The 22,500-nt window shown below is 43.2% G+C and overlaps 3 protein-coding genes across 4 annotated transcripts; 2 read left to right on the top strand and 1 right to left on the bottom strand.

Annotated features, from left to right (window-relative positions):
- Positions 1-448: 448 nt before the first annotated feature.
- Positions 449-4,751, bottom strand: clrn1 (clarin 1). The gene is made up of 4 exons (XM_026297091.2): positions 4,288-4,751; positions 2,217-2,396; positions 1,566-1,879; positions 449-1,448 (listed from the first exon to the last, which is right to left on the bottom strand). Exons 1-3 carry the CDS (start codon positions 4,538-4,540, stop codon positions 1,614-1,616), a joined length of 699 nt encoding a protein of 232 aa, XP_026152876.1. The 5' UTR covers positions 4,541-4,751; the 3' UTR covers positions 449-1,448; positions 1,566-1,613.
- A 984-nt stretch (positions 4,752-5,735) lies between these two features.
- ppp1r14ab (protein phosphatase 1, regulatory (inhibitor) subunit 14Ab) lies at positions 5,736-10,395 on the top strand. 2 transcript variants are annotated; one of them, XM_026297325.1, is made up of 5 exons: positions 5,736-5,854; positions 6,059-6,304; positions 9,147-9,227; positions 9,303-9,335; positions 9,456-10,395. In XM_026297325.1, exons 2-5 carry the CDS (start codon positions 6,104-6,106, stop codon positions 9,516-9,518), a joined length of 378 nt encoding a protein of 125 aa, XP_026153110.1. In that variant the 5' UTR covers positions 5,736-5,854; positions 6,059-6,103; the 3' UTR covers positions 9,519-10,395. The 2 variants fall into 2 exon arrangements, with proteins under 2 accessions (XP_026153110.1, XP_026153101.1); XM_026297316.1 differs by having other exon boundaries at positions 9,445-10,395.
- Positions 10,396-16,181: 5,786 nt separating this feature from the next.
- On the top strand, positions 16,182-22,376 carry LOC113138168 (S-arrestin-like). The gene is given in 14 exon segments (XM_026320397.1): positions 16,182-16,310; positions 16,425-16,485; positions 16,626-16,670; positions 17,254-17,453; positions 18,046-18,105; positions 18,473-18,540; positions 18,612-18,747; positions 18,914-18,998; positions 19,242-19,314; positions 19,540-19,677; positions 20,241-20,322; positions 20,519-20,591; positions 20,717-20,726; positions 21,340-22,376. Coding segments are annotated over 14 exon segments (1,173 nt in total). The 5' UTR covers positions 16,182-16,262; the 3' UTR covers positions 21,434-22,376.
- The last annotated feature ends 124 nt before the right edge of the window (positions 22,377-22,500 follow it).

Here is a 22,500-nt window from a genome sequence, read left to right as displayed (position 1 = left end):
GAAGTATATAAGGTAGTTAACGTCAGCTACCCGGCGGTATATAAAGTACTTCAAATTAGAAGTATATAAGGTAGTTAACGTCAGCTACCCAGCAGTATATAAAGTACTTCAAATTAGAAGTATATAAGGTAGTTAACGTCAGCTACCCGGTGGTATATACAGTACTTCAAATTAGAAGTATATAAGGTAGTTAACGTCAGCTACCCAGCGGTATATAAAGTACTTCAAATTGGAGGTATATAAGGTAGTTAACGTCAGCTACCCAGCAGTATGGAAAGTACTTCAAATTAGAAGTATATAAGGTAGTTAACGTCAGCTACCCAACAGTATGGAAAGTACTTCAAATTAGAAGTATATAAGGTAGTTAACGTCAGCTACCCAACAGTATGGAAAGTACTTCAAATTAGAAGTATATAAGGTCGTTAACGTTAGCTACCCAGCGGTATATAAAGTACTTCAAATTCTAAGTATAAAGGGTAGTTAGCATCAGCTACCCAGCAGTATATAAAGTACTTAAAATTAGAAGTATAAGGTAGTTAACTACTTGAAACAGGATTTTTACTGTTTTATTTACTGCAGTAAAGGGTCTGAGTTCTTCTTCTATCACAGTTATTAATAATTATCAATAAATCAACAGAACAGTCCCATTACAAGGTTTCCTGCTCCTTTTTGAGAGGTTTTTGCCCTGAAGGGAGCCCGCCTCAGCCTCAGTTTCTTGTAATCCTGGACTTTAATTGTCAGCTCTATTGAACAAGACACCACAATTAAACACATGACGGAAACAACATGACACCGACCTCCCGTGGGACCATGTGGTCCTGGTCTACACAGCAAGATCCAGATCCTCCTCAGACCAGATTGTTTGATTCACTGTGTCCTGTCAACACGTCTAGGTCTAAAGACAGAGCACCAGTGTCGGTGTCACTGTGGGGGCCCAGAGGAAGAAAGGCCTGTCAGACCGTGACCACAACAAACCCTGGGACTGCATCCTTCAGTCCACCTGACCAGGTCCGTTGAAACGGGAGAGGCAGGACAGAAACAGAACATACGCTCTGCAGGCTTTCATGTCTTTGCTGGGTTCTGTTGGTTTCTGGAAGCAGCTGCAGTATAAACTCAGCTGAGGATGAGTCCAAACCGGCAGGATCCAAACAGATGATGCTGTGAACGGGGTCCTGAGCCTTTTCAGCTTTCACACAGAGTCAAGACAGACCTGAGCCTTCTCTTCCTTTTCTATACAACTGATACAACTGGTGTCTGTTTTCTGTCGATGCCATGAAGAAACTTTAAATGTCTGACAAGTCACACAAAGACTTCATGTACCGCAAACACCTGGTGATGAAATATTTAGTATTTGCTGCTTTTCTTCAGTCTCTGTCACTGGAAAATGCCTGAACTGGATCCACCAGCTGAGCAGAGCAGAAGCCCAGAAACCAACCAGAACTCTAGAGCTGAAAAGAAATTATTGATACATTGATTCATTGATTAGCTGATGAGATGAGTCTCAGTGTTTTCTGACTAAAGGGTTTTAATACAATAACGTGCAGACGAGCTGAGGATCAAACCACCTTTAGCTGCAGCTTCTGCTTCTCAGGATGAAACCTGCTGAAGGGTCCTCAGTACATGAGGTCTGCTGCCCCTCCACCCAGCTCTGACTCCTTACTCTCCTGGAAGGGAAACTGGATTCCCGCCAGTCGGATCAGCAGGATGTTGAGTCCATGGACGAGGAAAATGAGTAAGAAGAGCCAGAAGCATCGGTCATAGTGCTCGCGGTACGTCTGAAACACGAAGTTCACCTCGATGAAATTGGCAATTTGCTCAGTCAGATGGTGGAGCTTCACCTCCGCCGCAAACAGCACCATCACCAGACAGCTGCACAGACCTGCACACAGACAGAGTCCACATCAGACCTGCAGACAAATCAGATCTGCATACAGACCAGAGTCCACTTCAGACCTATAAACAGAGTCCACATTAGACCTGCAGACAAATAGGATGCAGTGAAGGAGGACTCAAGCACGTAGTTGTTAAATGCCAATAAAGGATTCAGGATGTGTCTTTGGGGCCTCCTCCGTTAATCCTCAAGCTCACACTGTCCTGCCTCACCCACTGTTAATGACTGTCTAATGACAGCGATGATCACACAGAAGAGAGTAAAACTGCAGTAGAAACAGTAAAACTGCAGCACTGTCAGTTAACGGTTCAGGTGTGTTACTCACAGCAGATAAAGGTCCACAGGTAAAGTCCCATGGGGCCTTGCAGCGTCTCGTAGGGTCGACCGAAGGCGTTGAAGAAGAAGAAGCCTGTGGCCACAGAGGAGAAGAGGATGACAGCACCACAGAAGAAGATGACAGTGATGTGGAGGCCTGCTGGGATGGTGGTGAGCAGGTCTGGGAAGACTGAACAGAAAACAAAAAGCTACAGGTCAACCAGGTCTCCCCTGTCCAGGTTCTTCCACCTGATCCTAACCTCTGTCTGCTCCAGCTGTTGAACTACTTGGATCTGCAAACATCTGGAGTCTGCTAATAAGCACTGAACTCGTCTGAAGCTACAGACCGGCTGTCAGCTGAACCTGCAGCGCCCCCTGCTGCTCAGAATCAGAGTCCACATGTAAAATACACGATGAAGGACTCAAAGTATTTATACTTCACATTTTCTCCACCTCTTCCTGCAGGATTAGTACCGACAGTAATTTAATGATGCAGCACTATGAAATGGAACAGTCGGTGACTCCTATGGGTGCTGACCCTCATGTTCAGTCTGACATGGTCCAGTTCCTAGTAAGAGCTAAAAGTATAGAAAAACATAAAAAAATACTCATTAATATCCAATAAAATCCTAAAAATGAAAAAATATAAAAACGTTTCAGGAAGAGAAGCAGGAAGTGTGTCACACCTGTTTCTGTTCTTCTGACAGCAGGAAAGTAAAGGTGTTCCCCTGAGGTGCTGATACTGGATGGACAGAGACTGTGTGTTTCTGGTTTACTTCATTCTGTTCTGACAGATCATGAAGTTTTTGAAAAGCTGCAGGAAACTGGGTCCATGCATCATGCTCTGGTTTTATTTGTGAATGGCTGGAAACAGTAAACTGGTCTGGATTCTGTGAGCTTGCTAAAATAAATAATTCCGCCTTCAGTTCGAATCACCATCAGTCCAAACCCTCTTCATACTCTGGGACCTGAGGCTGGAACAGGATGGCTTTGTCCCGTCAGGCAGAAACCTTGTTAGTGAAGCTTGGCTGATCTCATTTACTGGAAACATTTATCGCTCTGCTCTGGGCCCAGACCTCACAGAGGTTTTATTATACAGCAGAAACAAAAGAGCCTCTGGACCTGGATCCCAGACCCAGAAAGCCCCTGATGACCTACTGTTTGACAGGTTCATTACAGCTAGTCCTCACTGAAACTGTAACACTGATGAAATTATCTTTTCTTCTTTCTCTGAGACATGTCAGTGAAAGTGCTCCATGTTGTTGGCTCGAGACCTGCTCTAGATCTGCTCTAGACCTGCTCTAGACCTGCTCTAGACCTGCTCTAGACCTACTCTAGACATGCTCCGACTCAGACTCTGGGACCTGGACTGATCTAGACCAAAGAACCACAGTTACTACAGGGCTTTCTATTATTCTGGTCATTCAGTGTGAGTTTCTCTATTGACACTAGGGAGGGAGGCTCCGTTTACTGCACTTTACTCCATTTCCTCTAAAATACCCCAGTTTACTTCTGTTCACTGCAGTTCAGTTTACTGCATTTTCGCCTCTTTACTCCAGGATACTGCAACTGATCTGCACATTTTACAGGAAAGTGAAATGATTTTCTCCCATGAAGTTTCTGTGTTAAAACCTATAAACTTTAAATGTGACTGAGGAGTCAGTAGTGTAAGCAGTACTCACTGTTATCTCATGTCAAAGTACTAATACCATAGTCTACAAATACTCCTATGTAAAAGTCCTGCTTTCAAAATTTAAGAAAAACATTATAACTTGTAGTACCAAAGGTAAATGTACTTACTGTACTGGCTGTATCATTATATGTGGAAAGTTGTAGCTCTTTAATTTCTGTGGAATATAGTGAAATACTCAATATACTGTGAATAATTCACTGTATCTGTGAGTAATACTGTGAATAATTTATGTACAGGTGAGTTCACCACCTGCCCACCTGTACATTTCCTGGTGCAGAACCGCGCAGGTAAACTGAAGGTGCGCGGATTAATCTTTAGTCCTACACCTGGCCTGAGCCGGTACCAGTACCCGGACCCAGCCATCTCTGGGAGGTGGATGTGGACTCACATGAGAACCGGGACGGCCGGCCTCCTAACCCGCACTGCTTCACCCTCTGTCCGTGGAAAAGCCCATAGCTCAGGTCTCCCAGGAATTTGTCCAGCTCGGGTCCGGTGGCGTTCACCAGCTCGGCCCCGGTCCGGCACAACACGGTCCCATTAATCCAGAACGGCAGGCCGGTGGCCACCGCGGCCGTCAGGGCGCAAGAGAAGCCGAAGAGGCCGGAGACGGAAAAGAGGAGCTGCTTCTGTCGGGTCGGCATGGCGGGACGGTTCAGGTTGTAGGAGCCGTGGGAGGAGATCCGGAAGAGGGCATCACCCCCAGGAATGCCACCTCCATCCGCTCCGACCACCGAGGGGAAGGCTTCAATACCGGTTTCAATACAGGTTTCAGTAGTAAACTCCGCGGCAGGAGCTGATAATAACAACAGGATCTGAACAGGTGTACAACAGCACACCTGGCCCGGTGTTTCAGGTTACCATGGCAACAAGAGGTTAAATTACAACGCAGAGGGGGAGGAGGAGTCTGAGCATCCGGTCATCAATGTCCAATAAACACACACACGTTTGTTCTTCTCTACCCACTGAAGAAGCCTTCAGTGCCCCCCCCCAATCCAGCCTCTAACCTGAACCTTGATCTTAGCCCTTTAACGGTCTGTGATCCTAACGGTTAAGGACAGCCCGTCCTCACGGTGCAGCAACCCCTGGAATCAAGCCATGACGTCTGATCCAGTCTGAGCCTTTAGATTCATCCAGTTTAAACTAAAACTGATTTTCTGATTGAATCGATTGATTGAAAAAATGATCAGCTTATTGATCCATAAAGAAAATAAATAACTACGTGTGGTTCAAATATCAGAGTATTTTCCTGCTCATACTCACATACATTTACTTTTACTTTAGTAACATTTTGAATGGAGGTTCAATCACCTGACCAGGGAACCAGGACCACTAGGACCCCGCGGAGTCCTATTATGGTGCATTTATGGTCCCTTCGTAAACCTCGACAACACGTTAAACAGCTGCTTTTGATCGAACTTGTGTTTAGGCCTATTTGTGGAGCTTCAGGTCTGATGTGAAGTTTGACCTGAGCCAGAAAAGTCACATGGGGCCGGTAAAATACGCGTCAGACATTTCAACAAGCATGTTTGAGTTTTTCTATTCTGTCCTGTGCTCGTCTAATCCATCAGTTATGGAACCTAAAAGATTCATATGAAGATAAAACCAGAAACACGTAGAGATTTTTAAACAGAGACACATCTACACCAGGACTTTAGATGAAAACTGAATTTAGAGCGTTTACACATAAGAACATCAGAATTAACGTCACATCATATCTTGATATTTTAGTAGCAAACAGCGGAGGTTCGTGTATTCCAGTTCCAACTTCCCCTGAACGCAGCGGCGGCGGCGCGGTCCCCGCCCTGCTCTAATTTCTGTCACTGTGCACGCGCCGCACCCACGGTCCCGGTTCTCTGACGGGATTTATTTTTCTATTATTTTCTGTTTTCACCGACTCGGACAATTCACATGTCTATTTAGTCCAAAGTCCCGTTTTTAAAGAAAATACACGATTTGTAGGTGTCTTCTTCTTCTATTGAAATAGATGTTTGTATTATTGTAGTATTAGTACTAGTACTACTACTACTAGTAGTAGTAGTAACCGTTACAGTTTTTTAAATTTTTGATATTTGTGTCTTTAGTCAAAGAGTGCTGAGATTTCATAAACCAGACTCTTGGATTTTTTTAATTTGATTTTTACTTTGGACTTAATTCATCAGACTCTCCTGAAGCGGACTGTGCCGGTCCGGGTCTGCTGGGTCCACATGGCTGCTAACCGGGTGTGCCGGCGGGTCAATAAGGTGTGTGGTAGTCCGTCACCGAGTCGCGGCGGGCGGGATCCAGGTCAGAGTCTGCAGCGGCGCCAGGCCCGGGTCACCGTTAAGTACAACCGCAAGGAGCTGCAGCGGAGACTGGACGTGGAGAAGTGGATCGACTGTGGACTGGACCAGCTGTACCGGGGGCGGGTGAGTACTGCAGTACTGCTGCTAAATACTACAGGTACTACAACCAGTACTACAGCTAAGATATACAAAAGTAGTACTGCTAAGAACTGCAGAGGTACTGGTAAATACTACTCTGAGTACTACTGCTCTTTTGTACTTCATATTGTTTTTGTAAACTGCTGTACCAAGTGATTCAGCTGTGGGATCAATAAAGTTTGATTTGGTTTAATTAGTACTACTGCAGCTAACACTACCTGTAGCCTATTACTATTACTACCACCACTACTACTAAAACTACTACTACACTGTGTTGAAGTACTACACAGTCAGTGGAAACTCACCGCAAAGTGTTACTTTGTATTACTGTGTGTTACTGTGTAGTATTGTGCATGTTACACTGTGTGTTACAGTGTGTGTTACTGTGTGTGTGTTACTGTGTGTTACTTTGTTTTATTGTGTGTTACTGTGTAGTATTGTGTATGTTAATGTGTGTGTTAGTGTGTGTGTTACAGTGTGTGTTACTGTGTATTACAGTGTGATACTGTGTGTGTTACAGTGTATGAGTGTGTGTGTCTTACTGTGTATTATTGTGTATGTTACAGTGTGTATTACTGTGTGTGTTACTGTGTAGTATTGTGTATGTTACTGTGTGTGTTAGTGTGTGTGTTACAGTGTATTAGTGTGTGTGTTACTTTGTATTATTGTGTGTTACAGTGTGGTAGTGTGTGTTACTGTGTATTATTGTGTATGTTACAGTGTGTATTACTGTGTGTTACTGTGTTTTACTTTGTATTATTGTGTGTTACTGTCTTTTAGTGTGTGTGTTACAGCTCAGTCAGTTTCTACCAAAACAAGAAGACAAACCAAACAAACAGAAATTTTATTAACGAGAGCAGGGGCTGAAAATGGAAGCAGCTTCTGTCCTGATTCCATCGTGAGGTCACGTGTTGTTTGAGTTTAAAATGTGCTGAACCAAGGACGAGCAAACCAAACATGTTGGACTGAATATTTTCAGTGTCAACACCTTGGGACCTGACAGGTCTGTCGGTGTTGGAGTTACTGTTGCAGATGAATGTAAATGGGGTCGGAGGCTTGTTTGTCCTGGTGTGTCCATGCCACAGATGTCTCACCTTAGACCTCTGACGCCTGGACTCACTTCTTTTGAGGTTTGTTGGTAAAGGTGGAGGATCCATACAGGACAAGGAGCTGGAGCAGAGTGACTTTAATATCCTTTGACAGAATCACAGTGGACGATTCATACAAAATACATAATTCGTGTTTAGCTGCTGCATAGGTGGATCATGTGACCGACTGATGTCACACCTGAAGACTCATGGGTACATGCAGGTTTTATTCTGCATCTGCCCACCACCACTGGGTGGGTTTGATGTATGAGCCTGAAGCTCTGGGCAGGGTGGAGTTATTGACGTGTCAGAGATGGTAAAGGCTGATTAACGGGGGGGGGGGGGGGGTCTTTGTGTTGAGGTTCAGACAGTGACGAACGCACTGCATTAGTGGAAAGTGGGTGAATGTATGGGGTGAGGGGAGGGAAGTATTGATTTGTCTCCAGGTATTAGACAGGTTCAGTCACTGTGTGTGTGTATCTTTGGTGATAAATAGATAATCAGATTGATCTGCCACTTCCTGTCAGAGATGTCATCTGGACACACACACACACACACACACACACACACACACACAATAACACATATACGTGTGGTTCAGTAAATCTCTTTCTCAGTGAGGTTTAACAGAACATTACAATATTTAGCTAAATCCTCTTGTTCTCTGACATCAGCTAGGCTAATAGTTTCCCCCTGCTCCAAGTCTTTATGTTAAGGTAAGCTAACGGTTTCCCCCTGCTCCTAGTCTTTATGCTAAGCTAGGCTAACAGTTCTGCCCTGCTTCCAGTCTTTATGATAAGTTAAGCTAACAGTTTCCCCCTGCTCCATCTTTATGCTAAGCTAGGCTAACCTTGACTGGCAGATAAATTAAAGAAATGTTGTGCAGTTCCTTTAATGTCAGAGTCCATCTTGTTTCCTGCGGGTCGTGATAATGTGATAATGTGGCGGTCATTAAGGAGCTTCCTGCTGTTATCTGCTGTTTCATCTGTGAGTTTCTAAAAGGTAAAAGTGACAGAAAATATGTTCTGATGTCTAGAAGGACCAAACAGGCAGGAAGGACAATGAAGAAACAGGAGGACATAAACAGCTGTGACAGGGGGAGGGGTTTTAATGCCCCATATGTCACCAGACAGACCACAGTGGGGGGTTCAGGGACCTGGTTAGTGGTGTTGATGAAGAAGGGAGGGGAACTAGTCCTGCTGGCCCAGGACTGAACCATAGACTTATAAAACTAGTATGGAAACTAACGAGGGAAATAAATAAAAATAGTGTGTGTGTGTTCTGTTTGTGTGTATGTTTGACATTTGAAGTTGAAACAAATGTCGTGTGGCCTTTCGGATGAAAGCAGCAGTTCCTGCTTCCTGTTGATGTTTCAAAGCTTCTTTGTCACTTTGACGTTTTCTGCTCACATCAGTGTATTAGCATCGGTGTTGGTGTAGTAATATCACTGTAATTACTATTAGTACTACAATCTTAGTATATTAGTGGCATCAGTATTATTATGCAAGCTTTAGTAGTATCAGTATTAGTGTATTAGTGTATTATTAGTAGTACTATGAATATTTTCACGTTATTTTCATGCGTTTTCTGAGACCCTCACATTTGCAGCAGAGCTGATTAGCTCACAGGGTTTAAAGGCAGCACCACTCACAGGCTGCAGAGGTTATTTCAGACTGCCATCAGCAGGACTGGAGTTTCTAAGAAGTGAAAGTAATGAGAGCATCTGTGGTGTCATTCAGGAGAAGGAGATGCCAGAGGAGGTGAACATCGACGAGCTGCTGGACCTGAAGACGGACGAGGAGAGGACGCTCAGGCTGCAGGTAGCTGTGATTTTATAATAACAGGTGACATGATCCTGACAGAACTTCTCACGTGTTGTTCTGTCATGTTTGCAGGACATCCTTCGCTCCTGTAACAGCAACACTGAGGTAGGAAAAGGGAAAAGATGAAGCTGACTGGCTTCTTGTTTGATCATAAATGAGTTTCTGGAGTAAATATCTTCAGACTGTCTTGAACTGACGTGTCCCCACCTGCCAGGTGTTCATCAGCGAGCTGCTGTTGAAGCTGCAGGGGATACAGAAGCAGGAGGAGCTGTACAACGACGGCATTGAAATCCCTCAGCTCCACATCTACCCCTCCCGCTCCGGATCAGCTGGCAGGGAGGTGCTGCACTGACACAGCAAACATACCCTGACACACCACCTGCAACCAGACCAGGAGAAGCTATAATACAAAACAAACACATGTAATGTCTGAACCCACTTGAACTGTCCCAAGTTTATCCACCCACATAAACCTTCCTGGAGGTGCTGCAACATAAAACAAGCACACCTCATGTCTGACTTTTCTTATTCAACACTGAACTGATGTTTCTCTTAGTGTGGTTTTGTCTTTTTTTTATCTTATCAGTAAAGTTTTCTGCCCCTCAGACATTTTATCCGATCAGTTTGAGAATTGTTCAAACACTGCTGAGTGTGTGTGTGTGTTGGAGATGTTTCCAGACTGAGGTTTGTTTGCAGTGTAAACAGCTGAAATCCTTCACACTGCTGCAGTGTTTGAGGTAAACAATCCTGTGCTGGACATTTTGATCCTTTATGAAAGAGTCTGAACCACAAACCTTTCCCTCATTATTTCCTTTGATGTAACATCACCTGGGTCTCCTGCTGCTGATTTATATCTTCCGTATTGTTTGTACAAGATTTAAAATAAATCCTTGCATTGGAAATCACTCCTTCAGATCTCTATCCACCAGTGTCTATGACCTTCCCTGCTGGTTTTTGGACCATGTTTGGTCCAGAATCCAAATCCTGCACAGATCATAGCAGAGGTTTCAGACCCGCCACACCCCAAGGTAAACCAGTCTGTGTTTCTGACTTAGCATGGTAAACTTCACTGATACAGGTGTACAGTGTGTGTGTTCAGGTGTGTGTTTCAGAGTGTGTGTAGTGTGTAGAGGTTTATGTTTAGGTGTGTGTTTCGGTGTGTGTATAGAGCGTGTAGAGGTTTATGTTTAGGTGTGTGTTTCAGTGGGTGTGTCTAGTGTGTAGAGGTCTTAGGTCTGTTTGCAGGTGTGTAAGCTGCTGATGTCAGCAGACAGACTGCTGAGTTTGACTGAGATGAACTTAGCGGCTCAGAGCTGATCATGTGACACAAAGGTCATGTGACAGCACAATAACATTCATATGAATATCAATGGAAAGTGACAAAGCTATAAGGAGGAGCTGAACAGTCACATCTGGATACATCCCCAATTCCAAAAAAAGTTGGAACAGGGGCATGTTTATCACGGTGTAGCATCCCCTCTTCTTTTAAGTCTGTAAATTTGTGGGAACTGAGAAAACCAGTTGCTGGAGCTTTGGGAAAGGAGTATTGTCCATTCTTGCCTGATGTAGGATTTTAACTGCTCAACAGTCCTGGGTCATCTTTGTCACATTTTTCATGTCAAGATGTGCCAAATATTTTCATTTGGTGAAATGTCTGGACTGGAGGCAGGCCAGTTCACCAACCGAATTCTTCTACTACTAAGCCATGCTGTTGTCATAGATGCAGTATGAGGTTTAGCATTGTCCTACTGAAATATAAAAGGCCTTTCTTGAAAACAACATCGTCTTGATGGGAGCATATGCTGCTCTGAAACCTGGATATATCTCAGCATTGATGGTGCCTTCCCAGATGTGCAAGCTGCCCATCCCGTGGACACTAATGCTCCCCCTTACCAGAGATGCAAGATTTTGAAATGAGCGCTGATAACAAGCTGGAAAGTCTCTCTCCTCTTTAGTCCGGAGGATGCAACGCCCATGGTTTCCAAAAAGAATGTCACATTTTGATTTGTCTGACCACAGACCATTTTCCACGAGCTTTGGCCCAGATGTTAGAGCTTTAATTTGCATTTTTGGAAGGCACGGTGAATTGTGTTCACAGACAGTGATTTTTGGAAGTATTTCTGAGCCCATGCAGTGATATCCATCCAGGATATCATGGTATGATGACGTTCATGATATTCCATCCAGGAAAGCAGATAAGGAGACTTGGTGGTGGAATGAGGAAGTTCAGGAGTGTGTTAAGAGGAAAAGGTTAGCTAAGAAGAAGTGGGACACAGAGGACAGAAGAGAACAGACAGGAGTACAGGGAGATGCAGCATAAAGTGAAGGTAGAGGTGGCAAAGGCCAAACAAAGGGCGTATGAGGGTTTGTATAATAGGGTGCACACTAAAGAGGGAGAGGTGGATTTGTACAGGTTGGCGAGGCAGAGAGACAGAGATGGGAAGGATGTGCAGCAGGTTAGGGTGATCAAGGACAGGGATGGAAATGTGTTGACAGCAGTGTTAATTTTGTTGACAAAGTATTTTCATTATAATTTTTATCAACGACAAGTTTTCACTGACGAAAATGAGATGTTAACTAAATAAAAATTAAATGATGACGACGAAAACTAAATAATATACTGACATTTTCGTTGACTAATAAAAACGAGACGAAAATGTGAGTGAGGGACGTTTTTAGAAAAGATCCAATCAGAATGAATCTTTTTAGACACACACGCACATATGAAAAGTAACTGATCCACCTAGTGACGCGGGATGCGCGAGTACACGAGTACACGACATCATCATAGCCTACACTGGGTTTGTGTCTGACTTAAACTATAATGAAATGGAAACAGCTGGAGAAAACAAAGAGAAGATATATGGGTCAGTTTGATCTTTGATACAATGGCATTACTGCTAAATACAGTTTTTCTCTTAAATATTTTGGAGTTGACCTTTTGCTTTAAAGAATGAAGAATGTCAGGTTATAAACAATGTATATCTAATGTTTGGTCTTTTATGGAAAGGCCATATTCCATATATTTAATGAAACTTGTTTTTCATTTCATTTTAATTTAGAATATTTTGTATATTACAATAGGTTTACTAAATTACACTTAAATTAAACCCAATAGATTTTAGTCAACTAAAACTAGACTAAAACTAAAACAAAGCAGATGACTAAAATATGACTAAAACTAAAATTGCATTTTAGTCAAAAGACTATGACTAAAACTAAATTAAAATCTGCTGTCAAAATTAACACTGGTTGACAGGTGCCAAGTGTGATGGAAAGATGGAAGGAATACTTTGAAGAGTTGATGAATGAGGAAAATGTTAGAGAGCACAGAGTAGAAGAGGTGACTTGTGGAGCAGGAAGTAGCAAAGATCAGTAAGGATGAAGTGAGGAAGGTGTTGAAGAGGATGAAGAGTGGAAAGGCAGTTGGTCCTGATGACATACCTGTGGAGGTATGGAAGTGTTTAGGAGAGGTGGCAGTAGAGTTTTTGACTGGGCTACTTAGCAAGATCTTGGAGAGTGAGAGGATACCTGGGGAATGGAGGAGAAGTGTACTGGTGGCCATATTTAAGAACAAGGGAGACGTGCAGAGTTGTGGAAACTACAGAGGAATAAAGCTGATGAGTCACACAGTGAAGTTATGGGAAAGAGTAGTGGAGGCTAGGCTGAGGTCAGAAGTGAGCATTTGTGAGCAGCAGTATGGTTTCATGCCAAGAAAGAGAACCACAGATGCAATATTTGCTTTGAGAATGCTGATGGAGAAGTACAGAGAAGGCCAGAAGGAGCTGCATTGGGTCTTTGTAGATTTGGAAAAAGCGTATGACAAGGTGCCGAGAGAGGAGCTGTGGTTTTGTATGAGGAAGTCTGGAGTGGCAGAGAAGTATGTTCGAGTGGTGCAGGACATGTATGAGAGCTGTAAGACAGTGGTGAGGTGTGCTGTAGGGGTGACAGAGGAGTTCAAGGTGGAGGTGGGACTGCACCAAGGATCGGCTTTGAGCCCCTTCTTGTTTGCTGTGATGATGGACAGGCTGACAGATGAGGTTAGACAGGAAGCTCTGTGGACCATGACGTTTGCAGATGACACTGTCATCTGTAGTGAGAGCAGGGAACAGGTGGAGGAAAATCTAGAGAGGTGGAGGTTTGCTCTGGAAAGGAGAGGAATGAAGGTTAGCAGCAGTAAAACAGAGTACATGTGTGTAAATGAGAGGGACTCAAGTATAGATTTGCAAATCATTGCATTTTGTTTTTATGTAGATTTTAAACAGATTTCCAACTTTTTTGGAATTGGGCTTGTAGATCAGCACAAACCTGTTTCTGTCTTTCATCTATTGAACATCTCCAGTCAACTGATGTTGGGGCATTGACTGGACTGGACTGTGGCCTGTAGGGGGTCACTGACTGCACTGGACTGTGGCCTGTAGGAGGGCACTGACTGGACTGGACTGCGGCCTGTGGGGGTCACTGACTGGGCTGCCTCTCCCCTCCCAATTCCTCTCATAAACAACACACAATTCTCTGTTTGGTTTGTCCATTCTGGGCTACTGTAGAAACATTTGACCTAAGCAATAGACCTAACGTAGACTCTTTCACAGTCAGTGTGTGGATTTAATCATCATAACATGTGTACACTAACTTATGGAAAGTTAAAATAGATCATCATAAACTCAAGCTACTTCATTTTCCGACCCACAACTGTTGGCTTAGTCCTGGAACTTTCTGCATCACAAATTACTGCAGCAATTTGTCTGCATTGTGTCCAAAGGGACTGTAATGAAGACTGTATGAATGTGCTGTTTACTATTACGGTACCAATCACTTTAGAGAACCTTTATATTCAAATTACATCCAATAACTAAGTGGAAGAAATAGACCAAGTCTGATGTAAAATAAATAAATGTATTAAATAAACAAATGCAATGAAATGTTATTTGGATAAAATTAAGCAAATAAAATTATGCAACTCACCACAAATAAACACAAAGAATATGCAGGCCTGCGTGAATCAACAATAACAAGAAATAGAAATAAACAGCAGTGTAAAACAAACTGAGATCTGACAATGAGGTAGGTCAAAGTCTCACAGTCAGTCCCAATAGTTTCAGGGCAAACCTCGCTGAAATCGACGGAAGATGTTATTGAGTTCGTTGCAATACCCTCGTGGACAGATGAAGGAAGTGATGGCAATCCAGGACAAAGCTGATTAGTGACCGAATGAACTGCTCCTTGTGTTGACACCTTCTGTGGTGTGTTGCCAGGTGTTTATTCACTCACCATGAGGTGTTTGTATTTGAATGTGGGTGTGTGGTTCTATAAATAAAGAATAAACTCAAATCAGTCTCAGACTCTGATGACAGAATGGCGCTCTACTAATATCACATGAAGCAGCCATGTGAGGAGCACTTGAAGCACACAAGGCAACGTGAGCACTTAAAATATTCGTCTTACAGAGCGTTAATTTATCCAAATATATATATACATAAAATACTAGAAAACATATTATTGATCAGGTAATAATTAGTAGAATGAGATGAGGAAGAAAAACACTCACTGTCTTCAAAGACGCACACTGTTCAACACCTGTTCACAAACTCCATGGCAATCACAACTGACAGCTGTTCCTCCGTTTTGAAGCCTCTTAGCTCACTCACTTAATACTCGATAAGATAAACTCCAAATACACAATTCTCTACAGTTTGCCTTTGATTGTGTTTTCTGCTTTTGCAGTGTGTTTCTGTATTTGGATGTGTTTTCTGTTTTTGCAGTGTGTTTCTGTATTTGGTAGTGTTTTCTGTTTTTGCAGTGTGTTTCTGTATTTGGTTGTGTTTTCTGTTTTTGCAGTGTGTTTCTATATTTGGTTGTGTTTTGTATCTGCAGCACTGTAGAGACCTGTTCCCTATGTAGAAGCTCATTTTCAGATTAAGGAAATGCAATGGTTGGTATGTTCTGGTGATTACAAACTAATGGCAAGATATTTATAAAGCCTAAATTCCATTTCTGCTAATAGATCACTTTAAATACACATTGAACCTCATAAAGTTTCCTGAGGTCAATCCAAGTCACTGGATCTCAGCAGATGTAAGATGAAAAACAAGAAAAAATAGCCGAATAAAACAAACCACAACAGAATATTAACTCAGGTCCACCTATCTGATGTTGGTCTTCATCAGCAGATGGAACCTGCTCGGCTGCAGCTGAAGGTTTTCAAACTATCTTTGAGTCTGAGGACTTAGGACTTTTTGTTCATGTCAGCTGAAAAGTTCAGTCCTGGATGAGAAAGCAGAGTAAGAGGATCTTTACTGAGACTGATCAAGTGTTGTTTGTTTTTCTTGTCTGTTCTTGGGAATCCTGAAAGTTTCTGCCTCTTCAGTCTGATACTGGTGATTGAACTAAAATATCCTGAGGAGGGAAATGACTGAGATCCACAGACAACACAGTTTCTAATTATTCAGTTGGTAATAAACGTGTTTCAGGTCTGTGTCTGCTCTAATGTTTAGTGGAAGTGTTTTCTGACCGGATTATCTGTGTAATGATCGGCCTGCTGACCACGCTGTGTGTGCAGATTAAATATAAATAAATGCAGCTCAGTGTGATCAGCTCCTGTAGACCTGCTGCTGCTCAACACCTCATCTCCTGCTGCTACAGGTGAGTTTCTCTTTGTGCTGGCTGCAGAGATTTCTCCTCTTAATGTCATTTCAAAGTAGGTGATGGGACAAAACCTAAGGCTCAGCTGAGGATATTAAATAACTCTGACTGTTTACAGCTTATTTTGTCTTTCACGAAATATGTGGACATGTCAGTATTGTTTTAATAAAAAATATGAACCAGTCTTCTAACAACAAATAATCCAGTCAGGAAGAATTAGTAAAAAAATTAATTAATTTAGAGTTAAATGCCTGTGACAGAAACATGTTGGTTTACAAATGCGTCAAAAGTTAGAAAGTGAAGCTGTAATTGAACAGTTTCTCTGATCTGAACTTTAGTTTTCATGTGACATTGTGTCTGTGCTGCAAGTCGTCACACCAGGAAGTGACCATGAGTCCGAAACACATCGTCTTTAAGAAGGATTCCCGTGATAAGTCGGTGAGTTCTTTAAAAGTACTCGTAGTAGTAATAGTCAGTCATAGTTGCAGTAGTGATAGTAATTGTAGTAGTAGCTACCATAATAATAGTACTAAACACCCCGATGTGTTCCAGGTGGCGGTCTACATGGCCAAAAGAGACTTTGTGGATCACTGTGACTTTGTGGATCCAGTCGGTGAGTTTTGATGAAAACCACCAAAAAGAAGTCCTGGGTCTGTCTCTGTACTGATGTTACTCTGGTTCCAGCTGCAGACAGATGTTGAAAATATATTAGACCCATGTTTTGATATGGACTCTTCTTAATGTGTCTCTCAGATGGAGTCATTGTGATTGACCCAGTGCGGCTCAAAGGAAAGAAAGGTTGGTGTGTTTATGTTGTTTACGTTCGGTGTAAATCCAAACATGATGATCCCTGACGATTCTAAATGTGAAGCCCTAACCTGACCTCAGGATTGAGAGCAGGATATTGTCACTAGTGCAGCACACAGCAGATATTAAACAGACCAACAGGAATGATTTATTTAGTCTACACGTGTGGGGTGTCGACATTCTTTTAGATCCATTTTTAATAACTGATCCTTTAATCTGCAGTGGTCATATTGTTCAGCAAATAAAAAAGAACTTCTGTTTTCTCTTTGCTTCCTTCAGACCATAATAGTCATAACTGGGGTTTGTCTGTTATTTTATGCAGATGATGCAAAACTTAGAACAACTTAGAACATTTTGTGTAAATCTTGTTTAAATTTGATCTACAACTGGCCAAAACCCGACTTGTACTTCCTGTCACACAGTCAACCAAACAGGGCCAGTCAGACCAGTAAACTAAGTCTCAGACCTGATCCCATAGGGGTCCAAGTCTACAGGCTCGAGTTGTTAAAATGAGACATCTTCCTGACTGCGTGTCTGTTATTCATATTAACGTAAGGTCTTTGTGTGTCTGTAGTGTACGTGATGCTGTCTTGCACTTTTCGGTACGGCCGTCAGGACATGGATGTGATGGGTGTGGCCTTCAGGAGGGACCTGTTCCTGGTGACCCGGCAGGTGTACCCCGAGCTGCAGGACAAGGAGAAACTGATTCACACTAAGATCCAGCAGAAGCTGCTGAGAAAGCTGGGCGACAACGCCTTCCCCTTCTTCTTCGAGGTGAGACACTCCATCTAACCATCCAACCATTTCCCAGAGCTGGTCTGGGATATGTCTGGAAGCTCTGCAGCTCCTGAGGGATTACAGTCCCTGCAACGTGTTCTAGATGAGGCTTGTTCTGGATCAAACTGATTCCAGGAGGAGTCCAGTTCAGACTTCAGCAACCATGTAACTGACTACGTTCAGCAACAAGTCTGAGCACCCTGACTCTAACACTCTGCTTTACTTCCTAGTACATAAACCACCTTGTCTGCATGACTGTCCTGTTCTCACCTGTTCTTGGACATCCTGTTTATCTTCACTTATCAGTGGAGTTCAGAGCAAAAGGTTTTGTGACAGAAAAACTTAAAAATCTGGTTCCTCTTGCCATGTCTAGTCTAGTCACGTATTGTAGCATAGTGTGTAGAAAAAGCTTTTTTCCTTGTTATTTTCATTGATTTTAAAACTGATTTTAATAAATTCACATCATTCCAAAAACAACACTACACCCGTTCCTCCCAGCAGAAAGAAAATGTCTGAAACTACCAGAGACGCTGCTTCAAGTGGAAATCACTGTTTAGCAGCTTTCAATAAGCTTCTGTCTGTGTTTCAGTTTCCAGACAACCTGCCGTGTTCTGTGGCCCTGCAGCCTGGACTGACTGACGTGGGAAAGGTAACTCAGTTTCACAGTGTCTGCGCTCAGCTTGGAGTGAATATGACAATGTTTATAGACCCACAGTGTTGGGATCACAGCACCAAGGGGTTACACTTATTTTAAGGCTTCTGTGCTCCGCTGATGGATTTATCTGTCTGTCTTTGATTCCTGTAGTGAAATGTGGCAGAAGATAAAGTCCAGATAATGAGCCAGTCTTTCTCATATCTCCAGATCACGCTTTCTTTAAAATGTTGTTTCAGGACAACAAACTCAACACATTATGTATGAACCGCGTTTAACGGGTTTAAGAAAGTTATCCAGGTAACTCTGTGAACCTGCTTCCTGACTTTGCTGGATCCTGATCATGTCCGTTTGTGGCCGACAGAAATGTGCGGTGGAGTTCGAGCTGAAAGCTTTCTGTGGTGAACACAAGGACGACCAGACTGACAAACAGTGAGTCCAGGACCAGTTCAGCCAGACCATGACTACATGTTGTGATATGTCACCCGCTTTCTTCTCTGCAGGAGTTCAGTTCGCCTCAGCATCCGGAAGATCCAGTTTAGTCCAGAGGACCGTGACCTGGTCCCAGTGGCAGACAGCACATTCGAGTTCCTGATGTCTGAGAAACCTCTGCACGTCAGACTGAGCCTGCCCAAAGAGGTCAGTCTGTCAGCGAGGTTTGTGTGCCTGAGGTCTTGGACCGGTTCTGGTTCAGGTCCTAGTGTGCATTTAGCGGGTTCACTGAGACCACTTTACCAACTGAACTTTGAGTTTTTGGTGGAAACAGCTTAAATCCAGTGTGTGAAGCCTGATTGTGTGTGTGCAGACATTTTACCACGGAGAACTGCTCACTGCCACCGTAGAGATCATCAACTCATCCAGCAGGAACATCAAAGACCTCAGCGTGTCAGGTGACTGCACACCTGTAGTTTCTAACATGCTTTGTCAGCTCTCTGAGCTGCTGCTGTAACATGTAATCAGAGATCAGTCCAGTTCTTTAAACTGAACCTACTGAGACCAGTTTGGTTTTATTGGCACCACTCTGAACCAGCTGAGTTTAAAGTCTTCAGAGGGATGTGACAGTGTGTGTTCTGCAGAGTAAACGCCACCACAGGCTGTTTTCACTAAGCTGCTCTGTCGGTCTGTGTCTACAGTCGAGCAGGTGACCAACATCGTGCTTTACTCCAACGACAGATACGTCAAATCAGTGGCCAAAGAAGAGACGAAGTGAGTCTGAAACCGTGTTCAGATTGTCTCCTTCCTGTTTATTTTGCTCCTCTTCCTCTTCACTTCTATTCTCCACCCCATGCCCTCCAGCCTTCCTTCCTTCTCCACTCAACTACTCACCTGTTTCCCAGTCCCCCCTTCACTTCCCAGCAGCCCGGTTCATTTCCAGCCTCATGATGCTTTAAGTACCAGTTTGTGTTTGAGTGAAAATATGTGTGTTTGCAGTGACTCGGTTCCCTCCGGTACCAGTCTGAAGAAGGAGTACACCCTGTATCCTCTGCTGGCTCACAACAAGGACCGGAGAGGACTTGCTCTGGATGGACGACTCAAACATGAAGACACCAACCTGGCTTCATCCAGCATGTCAGAGTCACATGACACAGCGACACACTGTCTGCACCGCGCCCCATTTAGTGAAGGGACAGCAGGAACCAGGCAGCCGGTTTCAGCTTTCGACAGAAAAAACACAGGATTTCTCTCTGACATTTTTACATCACAGGATTATTGTTAATTCATTGAGGGTTTTTCCTAAAGTTTTATCTGAGTGAGGTGGAGAGTAGTTCATATGTTTTATATCTAAAACCTTCAAAGTACACGCAGCTGTCAGATAAATGCAGTACAAGATTTGTACAGAAGTACAGTACATGAGTAAATGTACTGCGTTACTTTACATCATGATGAAAAACAAATAAAACCACTTGAAATTAAGCGAATGTTCCTGTTTTAGCAACAGAAATGTCCTATTTTATCTGACTTTGACTGATTTTGCTCCTTAAAGTGAGAATCACTGATCATAGATGCCCAGGTGACAGCAGGGTCTGTGTTTCTAAAATCCTGGATGCGTGATTGACCCTGAACACATCATGAAACTGTTGTACCTGCTGACATATGCATCACCTCATCCTAACGAAGTGTCTCTGTCTCAGTGTGAAGCAGGAGGTGCTGAAGGAGGTGCAGGGTATCCTGGTCTCCTACAGGGTGGTGTTGAGGATGATCGCCTCTGGGTGAGTCTGAACCACTCGGCATGCTAGGAAGTCAGGGTTCCTGGTCACTGAATTAGAAATACAGCAGGGTTTAGTTGTGTCAGCAGAAATCTAATGTGTGTGTGTGTGTCATTGCTCACGGCAACAGAACGGTCGGATCCAGGTACGCTTCATCACACTCTGCTCACTGTGTTTGCTCTGACGTCACAGCTGCTTCTCAGTTAGTTACTCTGTTTTACAGTGAGGTGTCCCTGGAGGTTCCTTTCAGACTGATGCATCCTAAACCTGAACCAGGTACAGTCCGCCCCACTTCATATTTAGGACCTGGTTGTTGGGTTCAGGTTTTAGCCTCATTTTTCTTCACAGTTAATAACTGTTTTCTTTTTTTTCATTATTTCCTGTCTGAGCTACGTCTCCAGCGAAAGAAGGGTAAGCTCACTTTGATATTGTTTTTATTAATGTGGTAATTTAACTATTTTAAATCGTTTTAAAGTTTCTTTAAGCTTTTGGTGGTCAGGTATTTACCATAAAACAGGGTGAGAGAGGGTGAAAGCCTGATCAGTTGGTGTTGAGGATCAGGCCTGTGGACCTGGACTCAGTCTCTGTTCAGTTTGTTCTGGCAATGTCAGGGCTCTGTTCCTGAAACACACCTAAATAGGTGGCTCTCTCACCTTCCTGCAGCTTCCTCACCCTTCACACACAATAATCAGCAGCAGCTCAGGTGGATCAGACTGACCCAAACAGGTTTATACAGAGAACAGTTCTCATGTTCTGTGTGAACCAAACAAAACAAAACACCTGATTTATTCAACAGGTAAACTTCTAGGTTAAATTTGTTTTTTAATCTCATACTGAAATGACGTGGAGCTGCAGCAGTGACTCAGATCAGAAGCAGAAAACACACATGAAAAATCTCCAGCTGGTGTCAGTGTCTGACGACATGAAGGACCAACGCTGTCCCATGATGCACCCTGTTAGCAGGGCAGGTAGTTTGATGTGAATCATCTCCAGCTGTGGAATGAGCTGTTCCTGTGTGCTGCAGGGAGTCCGACGACATGGTGTTTGAGGAGTTTAAACGAGTCTACCTGAAGGGGGTTGTGTATGGAGATGATGACGAGTCTCCCACTGAGGCCTGAAAACTACGACTAGCTGAAGACCCACACATGATGTGTCCTGTAGCGCCACCCTCAGGACAAACATCATATTTACTGAGAAAATCTGAAACGAAAACTGTGGCTGTGATGACCTGTGGGGCCTTTAAGGGGCGCTGGAGCTGAGCATCACACCTGCAGTCAAACTGGTGAAGCTGCTTTACACTCACCCAAACGAACAGATTTTCAGAGAAGCCGCATCAGCTAGCTAACTCTACCTTTAAAAGGCCAGTGGGTAGACCTCAGTCTGTTGATTATGGTGCAGATGTAGTGAAACCTGGTCTGTCTGTCTTTACTCATTATTTGGTCCCGTCTGTTCATTATTGTTACTGCAGAGTGAACCTGCAGATGTAGAATTGTTTATTTTGTTTAACAGTCACTGTTCAGCTGATGCTTCTCAGGCACTGAGAACAAATAGCTCTGAAATAAAAAAATGTGTGAGTGTTGTGTCTCAGAGCTCCAGACTTACTGTCCAATCTTACAAAAATCAATAAAGTGGGAATTTGTTTGTAAAGTGAGGACAAATCTTCACAAGGTGTCAGAACCACTGACTATTTCTGAAACTGTAAATGTGCAGCTACCAACATAAACCCACCAAACCTGGAGGGACGAGCTGAGACCTGGGTCACATGTGTGGTCATGTGAGAGCTGGTCTTTGGTGGTAGACAGCTGTAAACCAGTGAGGTTTACTGGGACCAGTGGGTGCAGACTGGCTACCATTGAGCTGCATGGACATGGTCTGGGCAGACACATTTGATGGTGTGAGGCTGAGACAGTGTAGTTTGAGTTCAAAGTTCAGATCAGGATGTTTTCCTTAGAGAGTAAAAACAGCTAATTCTGTTTTACTGAGCTGAGAAAACTATTGATAATCAATCAGTTATAAAAATCAATACATTAACACAAAGTTATTTTCAGCTTATTCAGTGTTTAAACATGGGGAAATCTTAAAGTTATTGTTGATAAACATGGATAAAATAAATATAACTAGGACTGAATTTAGATTATTGGTACTTTGTAGAGTTATAATAGATTAAGAACCTTTTTATCTTCAT

The sequence above is a fragment of the Mastacembelus armatus genome, chromosome 13 (genome assembly GCF_900324485.2).
Source record: "Mastacembelus armatus chromosome 13, fMasArm1.2, whole genome shotgun sequence".
NCBI lineage: Eukaryota > Metazoa > Chordata > Actinopteri > Synbranchiformes > Mastacembelidae > Mastacembelus > Mastacembelus armatus.
This window is presented reverse-complemented; position numbering and strand designations above follow the sequence as displayed.

Bases quoted from the DNA above. Each gene is read 5' to 3' on its own strand.
- clrn1 (XM_026297091.2), bottom strand. From the start codon at position 4,540: ATGCCGACCCGACAGAAGCAGCTCCTCTTTTCCGTCTCCGGCCTCTTC. The intron at 2,397-4,287 runs GTGAGTCCACAT...TTTTCTGTTCAG, and splicing joins CCGGCCGTCCCGGTTCTCAT to TCTTCCCAGACCTGCTCACC. The intron at 1,880-2,216 runs GTGAGTAACACA...GTCTGTGTGCAG, and splicing joins CCTGTGGACCTTTATCTGCT to GTCTGTGCAGCTGTCTGGTG.
- ppp1r14ab (XM_026297316.1), top strand. From the start codon at position 6,104: ATGGCTGCTAACCGGGTGTGCCGGCGGGTCAATAAGGTGTGTGGTAGT. The intron at 6,305-9,146 runs GTGAGTACTGCA...GGTGTCATTCAG, and splicing joins ACCAGCTGTACCGGGGGCGG to GAGAAGGAGATGCCAGAGGA. The intron at 9,336-9,444 runs GTAGGAAAAGGG...CCCACCTGCCAG, and splicing joins CCTGTAACAGCAACACTGAG to GTGTTCATCAGCGAGCTGCT.